The sequence below is a fragment of the Camelus bactrianus genome, chromosome 8 (assembly GCF_048773025.1).
Source record: "Camelus bactrianus isolate YW-2024 breed Bactrian camel chromosome 8, ASM4877302v1, whole genome shotgun sequence".
Taxonomy (NCBI): domain Eukaryota; kingdom Metazoa; phylum Chordata; class Mammalia; order Artiodactyla; family Camelidae; genus Camelus; species Camelus bactrianus.
In genome coordinates this window covers 44,049,310-44,070,495 of record NC_133546.1, presented here as the reverse complement: position 1 = coordinate 44,070,495, position 21,186 = coordinate 44,049,310, and the positions used below count along the sequence as shown (strand labels likewise).

Genomic DNA, 21,186 nt, shown 5'->3' with positions numbered 1-21,186 from the left:
AGAAGAAAATAGAAAATCTTTGTGGACTTGGGTTAGGCAAAGATTTCTTAGATGTGACACCAAAAACACAATCTGTAAAAGAAGAATTTTTAAATTGGAATTCATCAAAATTAAAAACTACCATTTTCTGAAAGACACTGTTAAGGGAATGAAAAGATAACTGCAGGTTGAGAAAAAATACTTGCAAATCACGTGTCTGACAAAGCATATGTATCTACAAAAAAGAACCCTTAAAATTCAATCAGAAAGCGAATAATCCAAAGCTAAATGTCCAGAGGCTTGAACAGATATTTCACAAAAGAAAATACACAAATGACATATAAAAAGCTAATCAACATTATTAGTCTTTAGGGAAATGCAAATTAAAGCCACAATAAGGTATCACTACATGCCTATTAGAATGGCTAAAATTAAAATGGCAAGGATGTGGAGCATGTAGAAATATCATAAAATGACATAACTACTTTGAAAAACACTTTGATACTTCCTTATAAAATTAAACAAATATCTACTATATAACCCAGTCATTTTACTTCTAGGTATTTACTCAGGAAAAATGAAAGCGTATGTCCAAACAATGACTTATACCTCACAGCAGCTGTATTTGTAACAGCCAAAACCTGAGAACAACCCAAATGACCATCAACAGATGAATGGATAACAAACTGTTATCCACTGAAATAAGTGTTTATACGATGGAATATATTCAGTGAAAAAAATGAACTAATGATGGATGTGACAATATAGGTGAATGCTAAAATCATTATGCTGAATGAAAGCCAAACCAAAAAAAAGTATATACCGTATGATTCCATGCATATAAAGTTCTGGAAACTATAAATTAACCTACAGTGTCGGAAAGTAGATTAGTGGGTGCCTAGGGTAGGGGCTGGGATTGGGATTGGTGGAAAGAGTAGGGAAAGACAGGATGCAGGAATTATAAAGGAAGAACAGGAAATTTGGGGCAGGAGGTGTGGTTCATTATCTTGATTTTCATGATGGTTTCAAAACTTGTCCAATTGTACAATTTACTGCATGTCAATTATATTCCAATACAGCTCTCAAAAATCCATTTAATCAAATAGCAATAACCATTTATTCCAATATAGTCAACACTCATATCCTACTATAAAATGCTTATTATTTTCTAACACCTATTAACAAAAAAATGATTTAAATTTATAATAGTAATATTATACTACTCAACTTCAATGTGCAACAGAGTACAGTTTTTCAAAAATCTTTTTGAAATATGCAAGCAAAAAGTCTTAAAGACTAATGGATTAAAACAGTGCCAATTCAGACAAACTCGGGTAGATCAGTGAGATTTGATACCTATCTTCTGTCAATACATTACCTGACTTGAAAATAAATGCAGTTACCACAGTGGAAAACTGGTGAGTATGTGGCTTTAACAATTCCCATCATATCGCTAAAAATAATCTACAAGTATAAAACAGCAAATGAGTTGGGTTACTAGGCATTTGTAATTTGCCTATGTTGAAGTCAAAAATTTCCCCACAGAAACCATTTCACATGGTGGCAAAATTCCAGACCAGTTCCCAAATCCTATTTAAGTAGTTGGGATTAATTATCCTCTCTTTCTTCTGCAACACTATTTTTCCCTCTATTGGATCACTGTCATCAACACAGAGACAAGCTATAATTTTTTCCATTAAAAAAAAAAACAGAACAATTACAGTAACAACAAAAACAAACATCTCTTGGTTCCACTTCCTTTAGCCATTCAATTCCTCACTCTCTGATTTCTCTGCTCTCCTTTTTGGCAAAATTCCTTAAATTTGTCCCTGATTTCTCTCCTCCAATTCTCACTTAGGTCTGCCCATTTAGACTTTTATTTCCAGTACGTATCAAATCGCCTCACCAAGGTCAGTTATCTGCTATAGCCAGTGGTTAATTCTGAGGTCTCTTTTTAACAGTATCTGAAACACTCCTTGAAATTATTTAATTTGGCTTTCAGGAAACCTCAAGTTCCTGGCTTTCCTCCTCATCTTCTGTACCTCTAAATCTTAGGGTATTCTAGGACTTAGTCCTTGGATGTTTTTTCTTATTTTTATCTATACTCACTCCATTAGTGATTTCATATTAAATTTCATTAAAGCAAGATACATCTACATCTTAAAGAACTTGTATGCTTCACTGTCATCCTCAAATAAGGTCAATTATACATAATTCTGTCATTTGGGGAGGGAGCTGCAGATGAAAAACAGATTCAAACAGAAACAAGTTAAAAAGAAAAATAAGAGATTTAACTTTCAGTAAGTCATCACCATCTTTCTTTAAAGTTCAGTATTATTGGTATAGCTACTTAAAAATTAAAAATAATAAAGCTAAATTGATGAATATGAAAACAAATATTTATTATTTATTCTAGTCATTTATTACATTAGAGACTTAAATACCATAGTAAATATTTTATTAAAAATGTAAATCATGACCTTATCTATGATTCTGTTTCCTTTTGGGTCTATAACAGTAATATATTAATATAGACTTGTTACAGAAGAGTTTTTTATAACAATTATCTCATTTTACCCTAAAAAGGCTCCATAAGAATATTACAGTAAATAATACTTTAACCAGCAGTTTCTGCTCCTAACATGACCTCTCACATAACAGTCAGACTTTTAATGAGAGGATTTAATGAAGTTAAAGTTAGTTGGAGAACTCATACACCTATTCCTACTACAAGTAATATATATTACAATTCATGTTCAACTGATGACAGGTCACTAATGTCATCTTTCTGTACTTAGCATAACATTACAAAAATAAATTTACATTTCCTTCTAATGCTATGAAACCAAGTCCTTTATATACACATCCATTAAGAAACATGCTTTATTTCACTTACTTCCATGACTATACCAATGATGAAAACGATTTTAACAATGATCTCGTACATATTAGGCACACAGTTGTTGGTTGCTTCTATCACAGTGAAAAATAACTTATTTTTGCAAGCAAGATTACATTTATAATTAAGCACTCACAAGTAATGCATGACTCTTTTCCTCCCTCCAAGAGACCCACCTCAAATGATGTGGCATGCACTGTCCACTGACCCCAGGGCAATGGTTAGAAGCATACAGACCACAGTAAGGCTTTTTAAAGTATAGCCCATTGCTCTTACGGGCTCCAACTGTTAGTGCTTCCAGTCCTGAGGACTGAGGAGTAGCCCCCTCTCTTTTACTACTAAGCACATCAAGTGTCAATACAGACTCAAGAGTTCTGCCTTCAAGATCTCCATCCCTGAAACGTCCTTTTCTGACCTAAATATTCTATCCCACCCCTCCAATTTCTCATTATAAAAATTTTTTGTCCTTACCAAGTCCCTGTGATCCTTTCCTTCTCCTCTATTTTCAAAGCCATCAACATATTTTGGGTTTGCTTCCCTTCCTACCTCATTAGCACTTCAGATTCCTTTTCAAAGAGAACTGCCCCAAACCACAAGGTCTTAATTTATCCTCTGGACTAAACTGAACAGTCCTATCAGAATGCAGCACATTATACCTTCTCTGATCACATCTTCAGCATCCTTTTCTGGCTGTACTTTTAATTTCCACTCTGTAAATACTGAGTCAGTAGTCAACAGTTTTGTTCACCCCAGTTCTATACTCTCTTCTTCATAAATCCATCTATATCCAGATCTTGAACTATCATCTTGAAACTACTCATACAAACAACAGTAACATCTCTTTACATATTTAGACTTGTGCTATCCGCCTGCCAGGCAGCAACACAATAATGTCTCATCAATTCACTTTCAACATATCCAAAATCAAATTCATCATCAATGACTTCCCACTCTCCTCAAAAAGAGAATGTACTCATTTTTTTGAATTCTCTTTTTATAATAACAGCAGCAAATCACTTAGGATTTGAGATCATCTTTAAAGCAAAGTACTGGATTCTCTAAGATATCAATTCAGTAAACTTTTGATTGTGTGCAAACCGCCCTCCCCCTCCTGCATTTTCATCAAAAGGAAATGATATAGCCATTTTCATTTAACTCCTTTGATGATACACTAATGGTACAATATTTTTTTTACTCTGCACGTGGCTTGAACTCTGGAACCAATCCCCAACACGTATCTCCAATTTTGCCACCTAACAAATCAAAATAATTCCATTTTTCCCCTACATCTAGAGGATACTTGAGTTTGAAGTAAGCATAAGAGATTGGACACTTAGATTTTGGCTAGTATTGTAAAAGACTGTAGCAATATGCTTAAAGCTTAGTTTCCACCTCCTAAAAGTGAGAATTAAACCTTCTCACAAAGTTGTTGAGGACTACACCACATAACCCCTAGAACAGTGCCTAAAACACCCAGAACAGTGCTCAAAAAATGGTGATATTGTTATTACTGCAAAACCAGAAAGTCTTCATAATAAGTTAATTCATCAGCTTAACTGAGCATCTATACATATAAGGCTTTGGTAGGTGCTAGGGGATCTTTATCATTTAGAAAAGGTTAAATTATGTCCCATATACTTTGTTTAAGAAAGCAAAGTTTAAGAACTATATATTTTAAAACTGTTTCCATGCAAAGTAATTAAAATATAAATTTTACTTTTAAAGGGAAAAGATATATTTTTTTAAAAAGACACGTAATGGAATCTATTAATTTCCAATGAAGTCAGATGTAGAAACCATTACCATATTTTACAAGTTTAAAAATCAACTTAATTTTTCTTTCAAAGAAAAAATTCATTATTGACCTACAGATCATAAGGCTTGCAACAGCCTATCCTCATCTCTGCCAGAAGTGTGTAAGATTTAAAAAAGATTACTGTATCCCTCAATTCAGCATAAAATAAAAATACTGTTAAAGTCACATTTAACTCAATATTCATTTCTCTCTTTAAATCATAAGCTACTTACAGATACTATGTAGTTGAAGGCCTTGACAAAGGTCTTTCTCAACTGCAAGATTTACGTATACTAAATCAGAGCTTCTCAAATGCTAAGGTGCATACCAGTCACCAGAGGATTTTGTTAAAAAGATTCAGTAGATTCTGACTCAGTAGATTTGGGGTAGGCCTAACTTCTGTGCTTCTAAAAAGCTCTCAAGATGATGCTGACACCGCTGGTCTACAGATCACACTTTTGAGTACTGAGGCACTAAAGACTATGTTCCATCAAAAATCACTAAGTCACTTTTGAGAACAGTATTAAAATAAATGAAAAATCAAAATTCTATCTAAGAATCCTATCAAATGTTTTAGAACAATATACACTGAATGCCCAAGGGCAAAGCTAAATTAAAATTGGCTTTGCTCAATTTTTTTAGTTCTTAAATTCATAAAACCTAATGTATTCTATCATAAGTTTAATAGAATTCTATATCAGCTTCTATCAATATATTATTTCCTCATTAAATTTTTAAAGCATACTTGTTATTTAGCTATCTCATACCTATCTCACTCAGAATCAACTATGGCCCCTTTCTCAGAATTCGCAATAAATCAAAATATCTTCTTTCAAAATATTGTACCAGGCAGCCTGGTCTAAAGCTATGTAATTACAAAGGTTCTTAATTACTAAGACTCACAGTATACATCACAATTTGATATATCTAAACTACCTAACTTTTATATAGGGCTTTATAGTTTACAAATGATTTCTAATGTATCATTTAATCCTTACAACTCTTCAAGGTAGTTTTTAATCACTCACATTTTAAAAATAAGGAAACTGATCAGAAGTAAAATGATCCAAGAGTACATAATAAGTCAAAGTACTAAGAATTATACCCAGTCTTCTGATTTAAATACAGTTAATTCCTGATTAATTTTTGGGTAACTGTAGGAAGAGGTATATATAACTGAAAATAGCCATCAAAATCAAAACTACAGTTTATTCAAGGAGAGTTATTACAGCATGGCTTGTCATAAAAAGGAAGGAAGCATCCTACACATCTAACAGTGAGGAATAAGTGAAACAAAATTTGGTTTACCTATTTAATGAAATACTATGCAGTTTTTAAATATAAATATGATAACTTCTAGGTTCCACTCCAAAATTTAAAGACCTTAGAAGCCATTTACTCTTTCTCTCATAACAAAATGAAAGTTGAATAAACTGTAAACCAAGGACTTTTCTTAGATCCATCAGAGATGAAGTCACAGGACAAACTGCCACTCAATAAACTAGAGAGAACATGAATCCAGAGAATATAGATTAGCTAATTGAAGCAGAAGCCACAGGAGCCAGGAATTGGTATGAACAATTAAATAGTAACTTCAACAAGTTGCTGGACACTGATGTGGACTAGTTTGAAAGTTAAAAACTCCTGGAGGTCTACTCTAAGGAGGTATTGGGGTGGAGGGTTGCTATACTTTTCTGGGCTTTATGCCCCACAAGGTTATCATAGTGAAGATCAGAGAAAAATCTCCTGTTTGGCAAGGGGAAGGGAAAAGTAACCATTCTGAAGTAAGTCCAGAGAGTTTGCCACAACAAACAGCTATTCAGCAAAGGAAAAGACTTCACCAGAGCTTTATCCAACATGAGGAAAGGAAAATTACCCAATTCCTGCCCACTCTAGCCTTACTGACATACCTACAGTAAGGGGAGAGGAAGCTGCGAAGCACTTGTGAAGGCCCGGGGCACAGACACTGTAAAAGACTGATATTTTATCATAGGATTATAAAACATTGCTCAACCCCCACACTTTATCACATCAACAGGGATCCTATATAATAAAAGGATTATGGCTGAAAAAAACTGCAAGGCTCTAACTCTATTTAAGAAGGTGTTTCTAGGGAAACTCAAAGACAACAAGGGAAACAAAAACAAGGACACTAAAGGAAACTGAAACCTCTGACACCTACTGCTACAGCAAATGGTAAACATAGCCTAATTTCTAGCCAGATAAATATAAAACCTCACACTAAAGACCTACCTATGTCAGTTCCTATTATCCAATGTATCATGTCTGGCTTTCAAAAAAAATTATAAGGCATGCTAAAAGGAGAAGCATAGTCAGAAGAGTCAAAGCAAGGATCAGAACCAGATTTAGATATAGCAGAGATTTTATAATATTAGACCATGAATTTAAAATAACTATGATTACTAAGGGTGCTAATGGAAGAAGTGGACAACATGCAAAAAGCGATGGATAATGTAAGCAGAGAGATGGAAACTCTAAGAATCAATCAAAAAGAAATATTAGAAATCAAAAACACTGCAACAGAAATGAAGAATGCCTTTGATGGGATCATCAGTAAATTGGACACAGATGAGAAAACAATCAGTGCACTTGAAGTATCAAAAGAAACTTCCCAAACTAAAATGCAAAGAGGAAGGGGGGAGGTTATAGCTCTGTGGTAGAGTGTGTGCTTAGCATGCACAAGGTCATGGGTTCGACCCCCAGTACTGTAAATAAATAAATAAATATCTAATTGCCCCCCCCACTTTTTTTAATTAAAAAAAAAATACAAAGAGACAAGAGAATGAAAAAAATAGAACAGAATATCCAAGAACAGTGGGACAATTACAGAAGGTGTAATATATGTGTAATGGAAATAACAAAAGAAGAGAGAAGGGAGTAGAATAAATATTTGAAGTAATAATGCCTGAGAATATTCCAACATTAATGACAGAAGCCAAATCATAAATCCATGATGCTCAGAGAACACCAAGAATGAAAAACCAAAAAATCTACACCTAGGGATGTAATATTCAAACTGCAGAAAACTAAAGAGAAAGAGAAAATATTTTTAAAAGCCAGAAGGAAAAACATCTTACCAATAGAGGAATAATGATAAGAATTACACTGACTTCTTGTCAATAATCATGAGCAAGAAAGTGGAGTGAAATACTTCAAGTGCTGAAAGAAAAATCACCAACCTAGAATTTTGTAAATCAGAGAAATTATCCTTCAAAAGTGAAGAAGAAATAAAGACTTCTTCAGACAAGTGAAAACTTAGGGAATCTGTCACTAGTAGACATGCCTTGAAAGAAAAAATAAAAGAAATTCAGAGAGAAGGAAAGTTATATAGGTCAGAAACTTGGATCTACAGAAAGAGTTACAGAGAACGAATAAATAAATATAAAATAAAATCTTAATTTTTTTCTCTGACTCTAATAGACAACTGTTTGTTCAAAGTAATAATACCCACAAAGTATTGGGTAATTATTGTTTATGGATAAGAAAAATGAATGGCAGCAATGTTGTAAGGAATGGGAGGAAGGAACTGGGAATATTCTGTTATAAGATATCTGCACTGTGAAGCAGCACAGTATTATTTGAAAGTGGACTTAGACTGCTTGTAAATGTACATTACAAACTCTAGGGCACTACTAATATTCTTTTAAAGTGTAATATGCTAAGAAAGGTGAAAAATGGAACCATATAAAATGCTTAATTAAAGTCAAAGAAGCCTGAAAAAGAGGAGAAAAGTATTTTTTTTAAAGAAACAGAGAACAAATATAATGAATACAAAACAGTTACAAATATGGTAGATAGTAATCCAACTACATCAATAACCGTTTTAAATGTTGATGGTTCAAATACACCAATTAAAAGAGAACAATAGAGTGCATTTAAAAAAACCAAAAAGACCCAACTAGAAACCCACTTTCAACAGAAAGACATCAATTAAAAGTAAAGAGATGGAGACACGCTAATACTAATAAAAAAAAAAAAAGTGGGAGTAGCTGTATTAATTTCAGAGAAAGCAGACTTCTGAGCCGGGGAATATCTCAGGGATAAAGAAGGGCATTACATAACGATGAGGGTATAAATTCTCTAATACAACATAACAATCCTTAACACATGTATATCTAACAACAGAGCACCAAAATATATGAGGAAAAATCTGATAGAACTGCAAGGAGAAGCAGACAAATTCACTATTACAGTTAGAGACTTCAACACCCCTCTAGCAGTAACTGACAAATCCAACAGGCAGAAAGTTAGTAAGGATAGGGTTGAACTGAACAACACTATCAGTCAACTGGATCTAATTGACATTTACATAGTACTTCACCCAACAATAACAGAACACACATTCTTTTCAAGCTCACAAAGACCATTCACCAAGACAGACCACATTCTGGGCCATAACCACCACCCCACCCAAAAAAGGAATAGACATCACACAACATATACTCTCAAACCACAAAGGAATTCAACTAGAAAGCAATATCAGAAAGATATCTGGGAAATTCCAAACTATTTGGAGATTAAACACGACACTTTTAAATAACATATGGGTCAAAGAAGTCTCAAGAGATATTTTAAATATTTTGAAGTAAATGAAAATAACATTTTCAAAACCTGTGGGATCTATCAAAAGCAGTGCTTAAAGGGAAATTCATACTATTGAATGCGTATATTAGGAAAGAAGATCTAAAATCAACAATCTCAGCTTCCACCTTAAGAAACTAGAGAAAGAAGAGCAATATAACCCTAAAGTAATCAGAAGAATAAAAAACAAATAGAGCAGAAATCAATGAAACTGAAAATGGTAAATCAACAGAGAAAACTAATGAAACCAAAAGAGGGTTTTTTTGAGAATACCAACAAAATTGATAAATTTCTAATCATGTATCATGATGTATCAAAGTTTTATTTTGGTTTTTTAAAACAAATGAGTGCTAGTCTTGTTCCTCAACTAAAATATAAAACGTTTCTTCAATTCCTCTCTTTTGCCTAACCCTTCCACAATTCTCTGGCATTATCTCTGGTACCTTTATGTTACCAAAAATTATCAAAAAAAAAAAAAAAAGCAGATATAAGACAACAGATGATTCATCAAAGAGTAGAAAACAAAAAAAGCTTATTTTTGTAGCATAATATGAAAACATAATAGACTTTATATTTTTTGGTAGAGGACTCAAATAAGTCAATCAATTCCCTGACACACAAGCTTGTTCCTTCTCTTTTCAAATGATTTAGTCATTATAGAAAGGTCACTTATTAGAGTAGACCTGAGTAATTGTTACTCAAGAGCAAAGAATGTCAGGAAGCTTTTCATTGCCAAACATATCCAAAATAAAACACTGCCACCATTATCATACAAGTATCGTCACACCCAACACCACCTACTTAGAATTCCTTTAGAAGCATTAGCTTAAGAAGTGGTGCCTTGGTAGCATAGAGTAGTAGGAAAAAATAGGACTTTGAAATCTCTGTTCAAATTCCACCTCTACCATTTTCATTAGAGTTGTGACCTTGCACAAACTACATAATCTATGAGAGGACTCCATTGGTTGCCAAGTATCAAAAATATCATTCCAATTAGTTTATGTAAAAAGGACAACTTATTACAAACATAACTATGGTGCCTCCTGGAACCCAATCTCAGGACCATGGACAAAGACAGCTAAACACAGCCAAGATTCTGTGTACCTGCTTCTCCTCTTTCTTCAACATGCCCCTGCTCATCTAGTTCACAGAGCAAGAAACAAGGCCATTAATAGTTTCTCAGTTTTGTATATTATAGCTTCATCCACTGGGGAGAAAACAAATTACTCCACTCTCTGGGCACTTAGGATCCAAGAAAAACTGAGTAGCCTGACTCAGGTGCAAGTGTCTAGGACTGGACCAATAAACAACAGACATGAGAAGAATCGTGACTGACCGCTCTGGTCTCCTCTAAGCTAGCATAATCTTTTTAAAAGACAGATCTGATCCAGTTATTAACCTGATTAAAACCCTTCATGGCCTTCCCCAAAACACTTAAAAATAAAATTCATAGCTCTTGTTGAACCAAGACTTATGTGGCCTTGTATGGTTTGGCTCCTGTTTATCTCCCCAATCTCCTATGAAGCCACGTTCCCTCTTGTTCACCATATAGTTGAGCTTTAACTGCTCTGGACTTTTTTTAGTTTCCTGAACCTACCAAAACTTGTTTTCTATGTATTCTTTACATTCTATTCCTTTTTCACCTAGCTAACGTCTGTCAATCTTTCCTCAGAGAAGCTGTCCCTGATTTCTAAGGTAAACTAGGTTACCTATTCTTGTCCTTTATTAGCATGTATCACAATTTCTAGTGATAAATGTGTGTATTTGTTTAGTATCAGTCTCTTACCATACTGTTAACTCCAAGACCTCTGTTTTGCGCTCCACTGTGTTTCTAGCACCTAGCTGGACCTGAATAATTATGTGTTGAATGAATAACTGGCTTAGCATGAAACAAGTGGTAATCACCACTAGACTGTCCCATTGCAGATGAGGGAGAGGGTAGCAGGCAGGCAGAATTAACTATTATCAAGTTATTAAAACGGCTGCTTCAGCAGTAACTTACTGGGGAAAAGGAAGAGAGTGGTTCCCAGAGAACCTGTGCTTCTGCTGAGCAGAATAAACTTGTTTAATTCAGTTAACCCCCTTCTTTCATAAAATCAAGCACTTTGAAATACCTTATTCTTACAATAAAGCAAAGTATGTTATTACAAATAGTATTATACAATACTAATATACTGTCTCTGAATAGTGGTTATTTACAAACCTGAATAATAAAGTAGCTCCATATCATAAGACTATGACACCAAGTAAGTAAAATAATAAATATAACACTGCCTATACAGTGGCTTGCACATATAGGAAGCATGCGATGTTACTTCTCTTCTTAGAAGACCATGTTACTTATTATTCTTGAATTTTATTAACCTCCAAATGAGAACTTAATTAAAAACCTACAGAATACTCCAGTGTATATGACAAACATAGCTGTATTTCATGACCCCATTTCTCACAGCATCTTGATCTTTCCACTTTCCTAAGAGAATTACTTACCTCCTATTCTGTGGTAATTATATCTGCTCAAATACCCATTTAGCTTAAAGAAGTACTAGAAACACAAAAATGAAGCAAAGCAAAACAAAACAACAACAAAACTGTCTTGTCCTCAAGGAGTTCATAAACTCACTTTCTCACTCTGCCTCCAACAAACCTACACCTATACTCCTGCCATGTCCAAAGTCCCACAGTGCCCAAGGTAAGGCTGCCAGATTTAGCAAATAAAAATACAAGATACCAATACATAAGCATATTGGTTCTGAGAAAGTAACTTCCAAGTTCTAAACCATTTTACAAGTTTTAAAATATAATCAATCCCATTCTACGTTAGGAACTACCAATACACGAAGATTCAAAATTATAAAATGAATGTGATAAACTAAAAACACAAGATTCCTCATTTTATAAAAAGCTCCACCCCAGAGGTCATTTATTTTTAAAATTAGGTATTCAGGCACATTTAGAACAGGATATAATTTACAAATCTTTTTATTAATATTTTACTGTAAAACTGAAGTAAGTCAAAAAGAATCGAACACATTTCTATACTCATCTAATTTAGGAAAAGAAAACCTTTAATGTACATTTTCATGAAGTGACCTATAAGAGGTAAGAAAAAAATTATTATCAGTTCATAAATGGAAGGTTAACAATGTATTTTGAACTACCTACTGCTAGGTCAAAAAATGTGTGGGTAAAGGAATTATATCTGAACAGGTAAATGAAGTTCGAAGAACCTCCAAATACATTTTTCTCTTTTCTATTGAGATAAAGGCATATGCTTTATGAATTAAAAATCTGTTTGATAAATATTTTTAAAATGTCTACATAGGTACATTAAATCAAGGGATACTCTTCATTCATTCATTTTATTTGTTCAACAAAAAGACTGAACCTCTACTATTTGCTAAACACTATGCTAGCAATTTCGGATTTATGACAATAAGCATCAGATGAGTTCCTGTTCTCAAGGAGCTTAGAAAAACCTTGAGTTAACTGTATTTACCCAATAATGACAGTTAAATTTCAGTTGGTCATTTAAGAGAACATTAAAACTGTAATCAAATTAATTCTCAAAAAAACTATAAAACAGTAATTTTAAAGACATTTGAATAGTCTTACCATTTATCTGAAGTTTCCCCACAAAGTAACTAAAAGCACTGTTTTGGGAGAAGTTATATCTTAATAGCAGTTTTTAACTATGAAAATTAACAGAGTTAATCCTCCAGTAAGGAAATCAAAAGCTACTATCCATTGTGATAATGAAAATCAAGTACTTTGAAATAACTTTTTCATACAATAAAGCAAACTATGTTATTACAAATAGTATTATACAATACTAATACACTGTCTCTGAACATACGGTTATTTACAAACCCAGATAATAAAGTAGCTCCATATCATACCTTACAAATGATCAATAAATATTCAATGTATTACAAATTCAAATGTACTACATTACACTACAAAAACCAAAGTATTACAGATTCAAAATGTATTCTGAATTGTCTCATCTGCAAATTTTTTAATGAAAAAGGCCTTAATGTTTTCTGAAGATTTTATTTTTCACAAACTTAATTCAATATTCTACTTGTTTATCACCAAGTCACATAACTTTTTCATCAATATTATACCAATATTTATAACTATATATAAGTATTAACTATAAAACCTATTAAATCTACAATTATTAAAAATTCAGTGGATGAGAAACATTCTTCAATTTACAGCCATGTCTCCAAAGCAAAATTCAGTGTGAATCAGCCATTCTAACACACTACAGAAAATCTTAATGACATTTTTTCATTGTATTTTACACTAAAATATTTTCATCATCATTCATCAGCTAAAATATTTAAATTTTCTTTAAAAGCATCATGAAGACATCTTTAGTGACTTCATGTACACTACTTAGTGGCATAAATTTCCATTTACATATAAGGAAACCAAGGCACAAAGGTGTCCATTTTGTAAATTGCAAGGTCATTTCCTAACAAGCAACTGATCCTACACCATCAAGTTATACGTGCACAACTTCCAAGTGCCATAAACAATTACTGTACCTTAAAACAACTGCCTCTGCAATGCCTATGTGTAATTTCATTTTACCAAGAGGGTTATGGCAACAATCTTAAACAAGAAAAGCTAAAAAGGAGGATTACAAAAAGAAAAATAAAACACTTATTTTTGGTACTGAATCACTTATTTTTAAATAATGAGATGTAAACACTTTTTAATATAATAATCAACTAATAGTTGTTTCTTCCGTTTTCAAAAAATACTTCATCTTTCAGGTAGATCATGCAAAATCCGTAGCTACCCATCCTTGTAGACATAAGTTAGAAAAATGAGAAAAAAAAGTCTATATCAAGTAATTAAATACATGATATTGCAAAGAAAAGAATAAAAAATAAAAATTTAGAGAAATTTAGGGAATGTAGTTATGGCAGCTAAAAACCCATCTTAAATATTAAATGCTTCCTTTCATTCAACCGAAGGCTAGGATTAGCAATCAAATATTTCGTTACTGAAAAATAAAGAAATTCAAAACTTTCCTTATTCAAAACTTGAGAAATTTTATATCAAGGACTTTATTCAATATTCGACATTTTAAAATATACTTTTCCCAACAGAAACTTAGAGTATAAGAGAAAAACTGTTCCTGAGAGTTCAAAGACTAGGACTGCATCTGTAATTACGATACAGTACTATCAACAATTAGAAAAATGAAAGTTACCTCCCATTAAAATTAAGAATATTAGGCTGAACAACCAATATATCAACTGCCGGACACAAATAAGATTTAGCCAGTAAGTGAATCTAACACCAATGAAAAAATTAAAGTATAATCCCAGACACACTTTACATAGAAAAGGATAGGATTAGACCCAGTTGTATTAAAGTATCTAGTCTAGCTGGGAATTAATTACTCGGCTATAGGACAGGTTGTGAACCTTCAAGTCAGATGTGCTTTCTTTTCACCATTATTCTAGTTTATCATCCGCAAGTGCAACAGAAGGCGTCAGAGTACCGAAGCTAGGGGGCATACTGTAGCAAGGGGAAAAGAAAAATGGGAAAGGTGCAATGGATGCTGCAGAGTTGAATAATTATCTGGGTGGTACAATGGGCGAGTCCTGCCGACATCGGAGCTGGGTGAGCAGCTCCTTAACTCTGCCCGAACCACCCTCACCCCGGCATAGCAAGCATCGGAGGCAACCGCCCCGCTTCGCCTCCTCTTTCAGCGAAGAAAGGGATTCCCGCACTCGCTTTACCGTTATGTTGTGTCTTCGGACACAGACGCGCGGCGCAAACACGCAAACGCACCAGCTGGCATTACACAGACTCGGGCACGTAGCGAAAGCCGGGCTTCTCCGGCACCGACTCGGTACCGCAGCCTCCCTCAAACCGAGGAGGCACCGGCGCGCGCCGCGGGGGCGGGGGCGCTCAGGGGGTGGCACCTCAGGTGAGACCCGCAGTCTCCCCGCCTAGAGCAGCCTCAGGGCGGTCCCCGTAACCAAAACCCGGGCGCACCCGCCGGCCGCCAAGTCCTTCGGTACCAAGCCCGGCTGGCGGGTGGGCGGCCGGAGCTCTGGAAAACCGCGAATGGGGGTGGGGGCCGTCGCGGGGGAGGCGCGCCCATCCCCGTAACCTTTGCCGGGGTAGCAGTCCACGCACTCCTCTGTCGGTTCTGGCCAGTGAGGAAGAGTTCCTCTCCCAGCACCCTGTCCCCCCCGTAAAAACAATTCCTGAGAGACTCGCGCTCACCGGGAAATCCTGAGGGGCTCTTGCCTTACCCCTTCTTCATGCTTCGGCGGCGGCCGCCGGTCCCCCTCGGCTCCAGGGACTCCACCTAAAACCCCCAGAAGCGGCAGGCTCCGGGGTGGAACCCGTTCTGGGCAGCGGCCGAAGCACCAGGCCACGGGGAACGCCGCCTGCGACGCCCGCCGGTCGACGGACCCACCGTGTGCTCGACGCGCGAGCGAACAACACCGCGAGCCGCCGCTGCGCCCCAACCGCCCCCTCCCCGCGCGCGACGCTCCACAACCGGACGAGGGGACCCGCGCCTGAAGCAGGGGGGACCGCTGGACTCGCGCCACCTAATCCCCCATCTTTCCCACCAGGAGCTATTCCTCTCCAGTCAAGGTCTTCCCAGTTAAGATTCTCACTTTCCTCTTCAGCTGCCAGTGCCCAGGTGCAGCTGTGGTGGGAAACTCAGCCTCCACCCACTCATCCATCAGTGGGGATGATTATAACTCTTCCCCCCTTTCCCTGAGGCTTTATGGTATTGCCCAATCCTCAGTTTGGGGGAGGGGGACAGAGAGCATAGTGCTCGGCCAGGGAATGAGGGAAGATGATAGCCAATTGAATGAACCAACCATTCAGGGGCGGGGTCAAAGAGGGGCCTGTCTGCCCGCCCCGCCCCCTCGCCCCAGACTACAGTTCCCATGGTGCCTTTCTCACTTCCTGCCGCGCTGCACGCTGGGAGTATAGCACCTCGAAGCTTCGAGGTATTTCGGGACTAGTAGTCTTTAATCTAGCCACGTAGGTCCTGAAAGTTATAAGCTATTATAATTTCCCTGTTTCCCTAGGTAAATGTTTTCAAATTCCCGGTTCTATTGTACGTATATAATACTAATTAATTAATTACATTTATTGTTTAAAAATATCATAAGTGATTTCTAACGAAAGGAAACCAGTAATATGTGTCATCGCAATCTGTCAGGACCTGAAGCTGCTCCTTCTTCCGCCAGGGCCTGGTCTCCGCAGAATATCTATTGCCGTCATGTCGGCTGCAATTGCAGCTCTGGCTGCTTCCTATGGTTCGGGTTCAGGGTCCGAATCGGACTCGGACAGTGAGGGCGGACGATGTTCGCTGCCAGCCGCGGACTCCCTCATGCACTTGACCAAATCGCCTTCAGCAAAGCCCTCTCTAGCAGTGGCGGTGGACTCCGCTCCGGAGGTGGCAGTTAAGGTAGGCGTTTTGGCCACTGATGCGGGGCGGGAATTGTAGGTTTCTGCTCCAAAATCCAACAGTCACTTATTAGGCCCGGGGTTACCTTTTCCTCAATACTAAGAGGTAAGTGCTAACGCTTGGATCTCTTCTCCCTACGTTTATCTTCTTCGAGAGAAGCCGGGAATTGGAAGTTCTGGACAGTCCCAACACTCCTTCCTCTCTCCTCCCACCATCAGAAAGCAAGTGGGAAGGGGGGGTGAAATTTCGAATTTATGGATTAGAATGTGGCCTGGATAAAGTAGGTGTAACCTCAGAACATAAACAAAGCTAAATCAGGACTTCCCAAACTAGATTATGTGCCCTCACATAAAGTGAGCAGTGACCTGGCTTTGTGGTTTTGATTCTGATCCCAGCACCACCACTTGTGTGAACTTGGGCAAGTTATACAACCTCCTTTGTTTCCTCACCTGTACGATGGAGATGTAATTTTAAAAGCACTTATCTGTGAGAGAATTACCGTGACGATTAAGTGAAATGATACAAATAAAGCTTATAGCACAAAGCCTGGTAGCTAATTAAGTTGCAATGAATCTTAGCTCTTGTGATTATATATGTCAAGACAGTGAGAAAAGGCCTTGGATTTAAGAAACAATGTGCATGGTCCCAACTGACGACGGTGATAGAGGAGAAATTGGGTTACATAGTTCCTTTAATAAATATTTATTGTACACATGTTATTTGCCAGGAACTGTTCTAAGGGCTGAAGACACAGACCAACAAGCCAGACATCTCTTCCATCATGATGCATACATTCTAGTGGAAGAGGCAGCCAATAAAATGTGACCAGAGTGGTTACAGATGGAATTGAGTACTGTGAAGGAAAAAAATAGTTTTGTGAAATAGACGTAGAGAATAAGGTAGGAGTATAACTTCTATAGATTAGTCAGTGAAGTCCTCTTGGGAAAGTGGCTTGAAGAAGAAGAAAAAGTTCGCCAAGTGCAAGATAAGGCAGGAGTTTCCCAGCAAAGGAGACAGCAAACCTTGGGATGGCAAAGAGCACAGTGTTTGAAGAAGTGAGGAGATAAAGGTCTGCGTGTCTAGAGCTGGAGGAAGGCGTCCACCAGTTGGTAGTACAGGCCCAGTAGAGCCTAATGGGGGTGATCAGGAACTCAACGAGATGAGGGAGGCAGTGTACAGAAGTTCTTTGTATTAAAGATGTTCCCAGGTCTACTGTTGTAACTCAAAGTCTTTTACAAGTTTTTAGTGAGCTATTTATGGATTTTACTTTTTACTAACTGGACATCAGGTATGAAAGAATGCTTAGAATTCTTATTTTTATAACAAAACAAACTCCCCAAACTTAAACCCCTCTAGCAACCTCCTGAGTCTTCATTCTTTTCACAGCTCAGCTTTTTGGAGCTCTCTCACTTCATCTCTTTTCTTCCAATTCAGTGCAGACTAGCCCTAGCCTCTTGGCAGACTTACTCTCCCTGAGTATTGTCACTGGCTTTCCAGTTGTCAAGTTCTGTTGTGTGTGTTGAGTATCTGCATCAAGTGACACTATTAAATAGTTCTTTGAAACTTTCTCTCCCTTTGTCTTCCATGGGGCCATCCTCATTCTTCTGATCCTCTGTTCTTCTGCCCTCCCGTTCAATATTGGTGTTTCCTGAGACTACCCTTAGTCCCCTTTGCGGCCTCATAATCTCCAGGCCTTCAACCTGCAGTGCTTCTGATGACTCACAGGTGAGCACAGTGAAGTGGTTTGCATAGGCTCTGGAATCAAGACTGCCTACAGCACTTACCCAAATGGTGACCTTGGATATATTACTTAAGCGCTCTGTGTCTAAGTTTTTTCTCATCTGTAAAGCAGGAATAACACTAATACCTATCTCATGGAGGGTTTAAGACTTATCATAAAGCATGTGCCAGACACACTGTTCTTATCCAGTTATAAGCTCCTTGCTAGTCTCAGAACCATTAACCTTCTCTCCCAGGATAGCTCTCAGGCGCCTCCAATCCAACATGCTGGAAAATTAACATTTTCTTTCCCTCAAGATTCACTTCACCTGTTTTTCCCATTTTGATTAATGATCCCACAACCCACCCATTACTCCAAGCCAAGAATAGAGGAGTCTTCCTTTTCTCTTCCTTCTTCCTCAGCCCCTGAAGCTAGGTATTTATTTGATCCTAATTTCTGCTTCATTAATTTCTCTCAAATCAGTTCCTTCCTTTCCATTTTTACTGACACAGCCTTACTTCATATCATCCTTACTTCTCTCAGAAGTCATTCTTGATTTTTATTTGTCTCTGAACCCCTACTGTTGGGTAATGGGTCCTGTTCATTTTGGCATAATGATATTTGTCAAATCTCTCTTTCCTCTTCTGCTGCCACCATTCAGATTTTTATAATTTTTCTTCAAGACAATTATAATAACATTATAATGGTAAACTGAATATACTTCAAATTTTAAAAAGTAAGTACAAACTGTCTTGCTGGTGTACAGGTTCTGTCAATCAAAATCTTATCTGAATCAGACAATAAGACCACGTGAAAAGTACAGCCTCTTCTAAATATCCTTAAATAAATTTCTAAGGGTAAAAGAAACAGAAATTTTCATAAATTGTTGTAAGAAACAAAATTTTTATATTGTAGTAAATGCACTTTTTAAAGTTAAAAAAATAAACCTCCTAACTGGTCCTTCTACTTCCTCCTTTCTTGTCTCCCAGTTCCATACCCCCTTTTCTCTTTCATAATGCACTCAGAGTGATCTCTCTAAATTCCAGTGTTATCATATCACTTCCCTGCCCAAAGACACCATGCTGCCTGCTGGGTAATTTCTAAGTTCCTTATGTAACGTACAAAGACTGCCATTCTCCCATGCTGAACTCTGCGAAGCCCCCAAAGCCTTATTTTCTTTTTTTCTCTTAAGATTTTGCCCACACCAGTCTCTGCCTGGAAATCCCCGATCTCATGCCTCCCCTCACTCCCACCTCCCAAAACTCTGCTGTCCTTCAGTCTCAGTGCACATGTTTCCTCCTCTTTCTACTTTAGTCCCCTTTCCACTCAAGTTACAGCACTTGCCACATTGCTGTGATTTGTTCATTTTTTTCTTTCCCCTGGACCAGACCCTGGAGGCCAGAGATTGTTGTGTCTATTTGTTTTCATGTCTTCAATGCCTAGTACACAAGATTAAGAGAAATATATTTGGTGAGAAAATGAATGAAAGAGTAAGGGGAAAAGAAAGTCTTGGAAAAGCATGTACATTGAGAATCAGTGTTCCCTGATTGGGTGAGAGTGAGGGGATGTCTCTAGAACTCAGCTCAGTCGCTTCAAGTTGTAAGTGAAATAATCCAGGAAGAAAATTCTATATGGTGTGAGAGGTCTGGTAGAAGCAGAGCTGGGGCTAAACCCCCAATGATCTAGGTTCTATAATGAAAGAGGAAGGGATATTGATCATTGCTAGTTTGTTAATATGCTTAAAAAAAAAGCCAATACCTAGTAAATTTAATGATAGAAAAATGTCCAAAGTGGGAGATGTGAAGCATACAAATAAAATACATTCATCTGTATTTGACAAATTATATTGTGACTAATAGCGAGCATTTTGGCAAAGTATAAACTTATGTAATGTTTTAAATCCATATCCCTCCAGCTCTGGGAAAAAAAAAATCCATATCCCTGAACACTAATGAGATTTCATATATCTTACTGTGATTGATTTTTTTTTTCTTGAAGTTACTGTTGGGTTGTCTTTTTCCTTTTGATTTGTAGGAGATCTTTATATATTCTGGATACTATCCTTTGTCAACTATGTGTTTTGCAAATTTGTGGCTTGTTATGGATTGTAGTTCCTGTTTCTTGTTTAAATCCTTCCTTTTCTCAAAGTCACAAAAATACCTCCCCCCGTTTTGTCTTCTGAAAGCATTATATTTTTGCTTTTTACATTTAATTCATAAATCCACATGGAATTAATTATTGTGTATAGTGTGAACATTTTTAATAATATGGCTTGATTTTGATAGGGTTGTTCTAGACACCAGCCCCCAACACCATCTCCATCCCTTTCTGTTTTTGTTCAAAAATGTCTTGGCTATTCTTGTCCTATGTAATTCTATATATATGGTTTAGAATTAACTTGTAAGTTCTACTAACACCCAGGTGGGGTTTTGTTGGGGATTGCATTAGAATCATAGATCAATTTGAAGACAGTGTTATATCTATTCATTCATTTAGGTCTTCTGTAGGTTTTTAATTTCTTTGAAAGTTTATAATTTTCATCATTAATAACTTGATCAGTTTTGTTGCAGATATTCTAGGTGCATCTTATTTTTATGCTACTATAATAATTTGTGGGTTCTTTTTCTATTTAATTTTTTGACTGATCTTACTACTTACATAATGGTATCAGCTACAAATGTGACAGTATGTTTTTTTCTTTCTTTCAGTTTTTATTTTTTTTCTTG

The 21,186-nt window shown here is 36.6% G+C and overlaps 2 protein-coding genes across 7 annotated transcripts in view; one reads left to right on the top strand and one right to left on the bottom strand.

Moving 5' to 3' along the window:
- The window catches only part of WASF1 (WASP family member 1), a 123,290-nt gene that overhangs the window by 52,625 nt on the left and 49,479 nt on the right, over positions 1 to 21,186 (bottom strand). Inside the window, exon 1 of one of the 6 annotated variants that reach the window (XM_074368492.1) lies at positions 15,534 to 16,142. The exons of 2 other annotated variants lie outside the window; for them this stretch is intronic. The gene's annotated coding sequence lies outside the window, so the exon portion shown is untranslated. Of the gene's footprint in view, positions 1 to 15,533; positions 16,143 to 21,186 lie in introns of those variants that run through there. 3 more of the 6 variants (XM_045524684.2, XM_074368491.1, XM_074368490.1) reach the window with 3 other exon arrangements.
- CDC40 (cell division cycle 40) overlaps positions 16,509 to 21,186 on the top strand; it is a 44,450-nt gene continuing 39,772 nt past the window's right edge. Inside the window, exon 1 of the mRNA XM_010965414.3 lies at positions 16,509 to 16,740. Within this exon, the coding sequence (XP_010963716.1) occupies positions 16,552 to 16,740 (189 nt within the window). The 5' untranslated portion in view covers positions 16,509 to 16,551. The remainder of the gene's footprint in view (positions 16,741 to 21,186) is intronic.